Genomic DNA, 7,880 nt, shown 5'->3' with positions numbered 1-7,880 from the left:
AGCTGAGCAGCTCCTGCCCCTGCCCTACTCCATCCCTCACCATGGAGGTCTGAATCTGCCCCCCCACACCCCTTCCCTCCCCCAACCCTTTCCCCCACACCAGACTTACCAGCCTGATGCTGGTCTCTATGCTGCAGGGCTGAATACCAGAATCAGACTGATATTGGCCAATATAGCTCCTTAAAAAATCAGCCATCGGTATCAGCTCAAAAAAAATATCAGTGCACCCCTAACTATTCTTGCTAAATTTATATTTGATCAGACTACTAGATTGATTCTAGGCTCTCATTCACTCCAACTAGGAACATAATGATGCTCAGATTTGGACGTGAAAAGGGGGAAGAGATCCCAGTCACTTTATTAATGTCTGTTTTTAAATATTTTATGTATAAATCAACAGCCAAATTAGAGGAAGAACAATTCTATCACAGTTAGTTTTGTCGGCTTTTTCCCCCCCCAATCCACAGGAGAAAGGCAAATCAAAGTAAAAACAAAATCTTTGGGAGCTAATCTAAGAGTTCCCGTATATGGCAGCTCTTCCAGAAGGAACTAAGTCAACACTCATTCCAGTCACAAAAACTACCTTCTCAGCTTTCTGCATATATATCTTTGGAATTAAAATTCTCCTCTTAACTTCTGTATTAAGATAACACAGCGTATCGTAATTGTGCTATAGCGAAGATATATTTTGGATCAAATAACTATTTCCTTCAGAAAATATTATCTTAGGAGGATAACATGTACATTTCAAACAAAATTTAAGGTTTTGCCCTACAGAAACTTCAGGAACCTGGAGAGATTGTTTTGGCCACTGGAGGTGTCCCCACTTTATTGCTATTCTAATGTTGTTTATGGGGAAAAATCCCACCACGGAGAGGTACCTTTCCTTTTCTTTTCTTTTAATAATTTCTACTAAAATACATATTAATGGAAAACGATTTAAAAATTCAGCTAACTTGTATTTTTACTTTGATGAAAAGTGGAAATAAGGAATTTCCTACAATTCTGCTATACAATTTCTCAATAATTAGGTTATCTTATCAAATGACCGTATATGAAACATCAGTGTGTAGTTCAAGACCACAACCAAAACTAAAGTTGTACTGCTTCAGTGCTAGGATAATACCAAATTCCTCATTAAAGTCTATCCTTGATGGATGTAACTGGCAATGGATATAACTGGCAATGGATAATTGTCCAATTTATCTAAAAATTATTGCTGAGATCTGGCAGTAAAACATCCCAAGAGATTTCAGACACTTTAATTACAAAACAATTCCACATATTTTAAACTCTCTCTCAGTTGTAAAACCAAGTCTATGAATTTGCATGAAGCACCATCTGTCAGCTTTACATTTCAAAGAAAAAAAGCAATGGAATTTGCAGCTAATCCTCTAAATGAACTAAATTAATATCTGCACTGTTTCTATTCCTTCCCTTTGATGAAATCCACTGTGCACTACAACCTTAATAAGACCCCAATATTCCCCCACCATTATTTGTATCACACTTCCATCAGAGCCACTGTCCTTGCAGTCTGTGACCAGACTGCAATTTCTTTGATGTTTATCAATCTACTGTTCTGTAGTTCACATAGAAGCTATTAAATGATAGCATTTACTCTTCTCTATACTGCAGGAAACTTTTGATTGTCTAGTGGTAGTAACAAAGGAAAGCTGAAAACTGAACACAGAACACCATCTGTGTTTTGTAATAAGTTAAAAAAATACTTTAGAGATCAAAGCTACTCTTAATTAGTAATAATAATAAAAAAAAAAAAGATCTACATAGTTCAAAGGGATTTTAGTTTCCAATACAGTGTTACCTTGTCATGAACATCTTGTAAGAGGTCTCGGATAATCAGTTGTCTGTCTTCAGTCTGTATGAGGTCCTGGGGGCAGGCAGTCAGAATAATTTCCACCAGCTGTCTCCAGGACTCTAGTGCATGCCGTTTAGCATGGAGACACTGCAGCAACTTGTTCCTCTCCACCACATACTGTAGGATTGTGTTGATCTCCTAGATACCCAAGAAAAGGAAATTTTGTTAGACTGTAATAAAAGACAGTGAAAGAAAGAGATATCAAGATGGTCTGACAAATAAACTATTACACTGCTTTTAGTTCATCACAAACAATCTGAGCTATTATATGTTTGGTAATGGGATGGACAAGTCCATTTCTGACCTGGTTTCCATGCAGTACTTTCCACTATGAACCTCTTAAGGTCTTAAGTAGATGCAGAGACAAAGCCAAGTAAAGAAACGTGTGTAATGAATTCATTTAAGAAGCAAAAGCTATCTGTTCTTTTAAAATTATCTTGTTACTTTTCTGTCCCATTTTGTCTCCTATTTACCAAATATTCTATATTTATTTTGAGACAACTACCTCTAGATTTGGGGCTCAAATTTGCAAACAAGCATTTACCATCATATGCTTGATGGCACAAGAAATCTCACTGAAAACACTGGAACCAAGTTATTTTAACTAGACTTACTTCCATAAGTAAAGGTCTTTGGCCTATGGCTGCCATTCCTTGAAGGGCATTAACTTCTGCAACCAGAACTCTGTGAAGATACTGGAATTGAAAAGGGAGGGGAAAAATGAAACTGCTGTTGCACCAAAGGAATTTCAACAACTGTAATCTTGTTATGCCTAGATTGTAAACGTGCCCACTGTTTGGAGATATGTGCAACGCATAAGTGGAGTCAGCTAAGAAGGTAACTAAAAGACACCATTTTCTTCACCTTGCATTTTGTTTCTTCATCCCACCCCTCTGCTGTTACCTCAGGTTTCCAACTTTAGTCTTCCTGCTGGCAGAGCTTTAATCGTCCTCCCATTTTCCCTCATAGTTCCCTTACCTCAAGTTCTTTATAAAAAAAATATATGTTCAAAAGTACACAGAAAAAAACAGTTAACAATATACTATGCTACCGACACCAAAATCACTTCCATTACATGATGTATCCCCTTCTCCCACCTTGCATCTACACTTTGTCTTTCAAACTGTAAATTCTTCAAGGCAGGGGCTATGTCTTCCTATATTAATGTACAGCATCCAGCACAATGGGATCATGACCCTGATACGAGCCTTTGGCAGTAGCAGCAAAGTGCATTATACAAATGATCTTTTAAGTCACGTTCTCAATTTAATTTGGATATTTCAGAAAGGAAAATCATCGCAAGTGCAAAACTCTCCTGAGTGTCTACAAACTAGTGTGCCAGTGTAATACAAATGAAAAACCAGCATGTGTTATGCAAGATACAAAGAAAAAAAATCTGTTTTATCCATTTAGTTTACACAATGCAAAGTGCAACAACAGTCAGTTCAATAGTATCTAACTACTGAAAAGGCCAAATGTGAAAGCAAGAGTGAGAAGTACTATTAATGCATGCAGACCTGTTACAACTGAAGCCCCATCTCCGGCAACTTTTTAAAATGACAAAATCAAGATACAAACAGCTTGTTCACCTTGACATTGCAGATGACTTGTCCTCGTGCATTCTTGTGCTCACAATTAGCAATAACCTGCTCAATCTGAGCCCGGTCAAAAAAATCCAATTGCAAAGGTTCAGGAATCTCTTGACTGAAGTCAATTGAATCCAGGATACTTAAGATCTTCCTGCGCACTGGGGAAAAAATGAATAGCTTGTTTAGAAATATATAGGAACCACTGTGACATAGAGAAGCACAGGAATTAACCAACCTTTTTCAGATTTTTGCTTAAAAATGCCTAATAATGAGAGCTTTATGTGCAGCTAAAATGATCAGTCTAGGAAAACAGACTAGCTTCTTGTTTCCACCACAATGTGGATTATGAATTAAATTCTAATCACTATGTTATTTCTAATTTAACATATGCATGTGTGTCAATATCTTCAATGCTGAGTGTCAAATTTTAGCTTCCAAAGTTTTCAATAGCCTCATTCTGAGAACTACTGAAAACCTAAAGATCCTGATGGAAGAAAGCTGTGAGTTTAGAGACCTAACTTTAGCCAACTATCTTTGAAAGTCTTCAGCTTAACACAAGCAGTAAGTCTCAATGGGTTTAATGACCATTTAATTCATAGATCATCTCCCCTCTCTTTTGCCCTCCAGTGCCACCTGTATTGCTCTTCTTCCACTTTTTTTTCTCCGTTATTTTCTGCTTATTTTAAGCTGTCTGGATTTCCAAAGCATGTTGTTTTAAAACAAGTAACAGTGTTCAGCATAACAGCTGCTCTACAGGCAGCCTTTTCTGTTCATTGTCTAGAAAATCCTTATTAAGAAACAATGAATTGCCAGGCTGATTACCTTTACAGGCAGTGTCAAAGTGAAGAAATCCACTGACTGAGCGACTTTCATCTTCCATTCCTCCTTCTCCATCAGCTGTGGGTATTGAAAGAAAAGACAGAAAATTAAGACAGAAAAGGTATGCCAAATTTTGACCAAGGCTGAAAGAGGACAAGGAGTGACTGTGGTTTGGCAAATGTCTTCATTTTGAAGAGGTAGTCGGCAGTGTTAGTCTGAAGTCAGACTGAAAGCAGGACAGTGTGGCATCCTATACATTAACTCATTCAGAGAGGCATAAGCCTAAGTCAGATGTGACGAATGAACTTGATGAGAGCAGGGATACTAAACAGAAAAGAATAAGGTAATTTAAATATAGAGGATATTGTAAATGTTCAGTTGACTTTACTGTGTGTTGGCCAATGTAGTGGACACAATGCATCTATCTCCACCTCACAAAAACCAGTTTAGCACTGAAACACAATAAAGTAGGTAGGGGTAACGCTTACATAGTTTCAGTCCATTCGTCACCTATTCCAGTGGGGAACCAACCTTTCTGGCAGGCATGCCACAAAATCAGCATCATACCCTCCCTGAGTAAAACCTCCTGCCCCCTTCCCCTGCCCAATTAGCTCTTCTGCTTTCTGTTTCCAGCTCTGTCTTTCCTCCCCAGTCTGCTGCTGCTTTCTGCTCCCCACCCTATATGCCACTGTGCTGCCTGTCCACTCCCCAGTCTGCCGTGTGCCACACACAGAGGCTGTCTATGCCATATGGCATGCATGGCACCGCCTGGCCACTTCCGATTTACTCTCTATGTTGTCTTCCCTGGAAGCTTTCTACTACTGACTTATTACATTTGTCTTGCAAGACAATGTAAATATATATTAACATCATGGCATTCATGTCTTTGTGTTTTGACATTACAGCAAGTGTGTTTTGTCATGATGCACTGTAAAAGCCCCCCAAAAACTTCTGACTCAACCCTGTTGCAAAAGAACTTTGAAAAGGTAAACCATCTGAATCACAAATAAGGGGCATATATTATTTGAACCAACCAGCAAGAAAGAGTCTTTATCAGTTGGGAGACTAAAACCAAGGATTGTGACCTAACAAGCTCCTTTTATCTTGTAAATGCTTTTACCACTTCTCTCAACATCTGGCCTCTAAAACTATATTTCTAGACTGATTTTTAAGAATAAGCAGAGATGCTTCAGACAAGAAAAAAAAGGTAAAGGGAGAAAGAATAAAACCATCACATCTACAACTAAACAGAACACATCCTTTGCTCCCCACCTAGGGCCAATTCCAAAGAAAATATGAGAAAGGCATCCAGATGTTAGAAAGAACCATAACATGAGAAGAGCTAGTCTAAATAAGTAAAGAGTGTGACAGCTGAAAATTATGTCTGTATGATAAAGGTGCTTGCTGAAGGCTCTATAAAGATTAGACCAAGTGTTTTTCTGTTATTTGTTTAAATATTAAGCTATATGTTTTAGCTAAGAGACTAATTAAAGTTTAAGATGTAGCAAGGCCTTGTATAAAGTAAGGCCTAGAAAACTGAGCAAAGCCTTGAAATAGTATGGCCCTGTGGTGTAGTTAAAATTAACCTTATCAAAGGAATGCAAGGCTTGTACTGCTATTAGTCAGTCTATGGACAGTTGAAGTAAAAAGAATCTGAATGACTAAGTTATCAGCATAGTTCAGAAGTCATAAATTAGCTGAAACATCCAGAAATCATTCAGAAGGAAGATACAACTCTGTGAAAGGGATTAATTAGCTGTTGACCTGGATCAGTGGGCCCATGGATCTCGAGGAGCCCAAGAACTAAATACCAGGGTCCTGCCTGGTACCTCTCGGACAGCACTGATCAGGGACGCATGATGTCGCTGAGCTTTGTAGAAAGAGAAACTTGCTGTACATCAAGCATCAAGGGGACTGCCAATAAGCTACCGACGTGAATTATTCTTGTCTGTAATTGTTTGTCTTGTTACGATGCTTAGTTGTGTTTTTGTTAAGTCAGTAAACCTTTCTTACCTTTTTACCCCCGACCATACCCTCAATTCCGAACCCTCCACTGGTGGCTGGGACAAAGAGGACTTCTCCCACATCCACCCATTCAAATCTTAGTTTCCAATTTTCTCCAAAACAAGCCCCACGTACCCAAGTAAGATTTCACAGGCATGTCATCCAGCAGCAGATGCAGGAGCCTCTGTGTGTGGGAGCGCTGGCGGTTCAATGATGTCACACGCAGTTCTATAGCCGCAGTCTTCATCAGCCAAGACATCTGGTTCAGAGTTGAAATCTCATGTTCTATGGAGAAGAGTCAGGAAAAAATCCCACAGTTGGGTAAAAAAATTAAAAGTCACCTTTTGCTCCAATATATTTTTGTTGGGCTTTAAGGAGGGGTGTGTACATGTGATTGTGAACTAAATTTTAAAACTACTTGGTTAAATAATTTCTTCACTGCTTATTTATGAAAATAACTAAGAGTGAACTGGCCAAAGTCACCTTGCTATACTAGATACAGGTGTTGCATGAGCAAACAAACATATGTGCACATAAAAAGTTCTCATAAAGAATATTGATGCTAACTTCTGGCATCTGCCACTACACAATACTTGGCCTTCCTTGAGCAAACAAGGTCAAGAGTGATAAATTACAGAGGCTTTATGACCTGGATGAACATCAACCTAACAGTCAACTGAGAAAGAACACACTTAAGTAAAACTTGATCCCAGGTCACCAGGAATTTTCGCTCTCTATATTTATCTAACTGATTATAACGTGTTTGAGATAGACATGGTCTTAATTTCTGTAAAGGTTCATCCAAAACGTACTGTCTTTTTTATGAATGTGTATAGATTTACTATTAGAAAAAGACCAATAAATTAATCCACTGTATTATCTAGATAAGTGTTCAATGAGTTTAACTTATTCTCACTGCTACATCTGAGAAATATTGATTAGGAACATTGAAACAAACCTACTGATCATTCAAAAACTAATTCCAGCACTAAATAATTTCTGCCAATTTTCTATAACAAAGAAGGGAATGTTTATAATGTTCATGGTAACAATATCAACCCTCTACTTCCCTGACTCCACAGGATCCAATAACTACTCCACTTTTGAATCACAAGGTTTCTTGTAATGCGATGCTACACATTTATGATGGAAATGAAACCTACAAATACGCTACATGACTGTCATTTATAAAGTAAAAAGAAATTATTTAAAAAGTGTAATAAAGTCATTCTGAAAAGTATCTTCCAAAATGTCTGCCTTGTGTCCATGTCCCCTTTAACTCATACTTTATCAGCCCCTGATCTGACATGTTGGTATTTAATAGGGGTGTGCAAAGCTTCGGTCGCTGATTCAATTCAGAGAAGATTCAGCCCAATTCGGAGGCCAAATCACCAAATCCGAATAGAATCGGGAGACCAAAAAAAAAAAAAAAATAAAACCCCAATGAATTCAGAACCTCCGAACTGATTTGGAAAAGATTCAGAAGGCAGCTTTTCAGGGGAACATAAACTGAGAAGAGGGCGGGGGGGAACAGACTTACATCTGTAGTTGACCAGTGACTGTGATCTTTCCCTGAGTCCCCTTCCAAT

At 38.2% G+C, this 7,880-nt stretch overlaps 1 protein-coding gene across 1 annotated transcript in view; it reads right to left on the bottom strand.

Annotated features, from left to right (window-relative positions):
- The window catches only part of NUP205 (nucleoporin 205), a 91,899-nt gene that overhangs the window by 23,374 nt on the left and 60,645 nt on the right, over positions 1–7,880 (bottom strand). The window contains exons 24-28 of the mRNA XM_019514991.1: positions 6,427–6,576; positions 4,291–4,365; positions 3,469–3,626; positions 2,494–2,574; positions 1,826–2,017 (exon numbers count right to left, since the gene is read on the bottom strand). Of these exons, the coding sequence (XP_019370536.1) occupies positions 1,826–2,017; positions 2,494–2,574; positions 3,469–3,626; positions 4,291–4,365; positions 6,427–6,576 (656 nt within the window). The remainder of the gene's footprint in view (positions 1–1,825; positions 2,018–2,493; positions 2,575–3,468; positions 3,627–4,290; positions 4,366–6,426; positions 6,577–7,880) is intronic.

The sequence above is a fragment of the Gavialis gangeticus genome, unplaced genomic scaffold, assembly GCF_001723915.1.
Source record: "Gavialis gangeticus isolate Ggan-Ray unplaced genomic scaffold, GavGan_comp1, whole genome shotgun sequence".
In the NCBI taxonomy this organism is placed as follows: Eukaryota; Metazoa; Chordata; order Crocodylia; family Gavialidae; genus Gavialis; species Gavialis gangeticus.
Note: the sequence above shows the minus strand (reverse complement) of the source record. Positions and strands in the feature narration are given on the sequence as shown.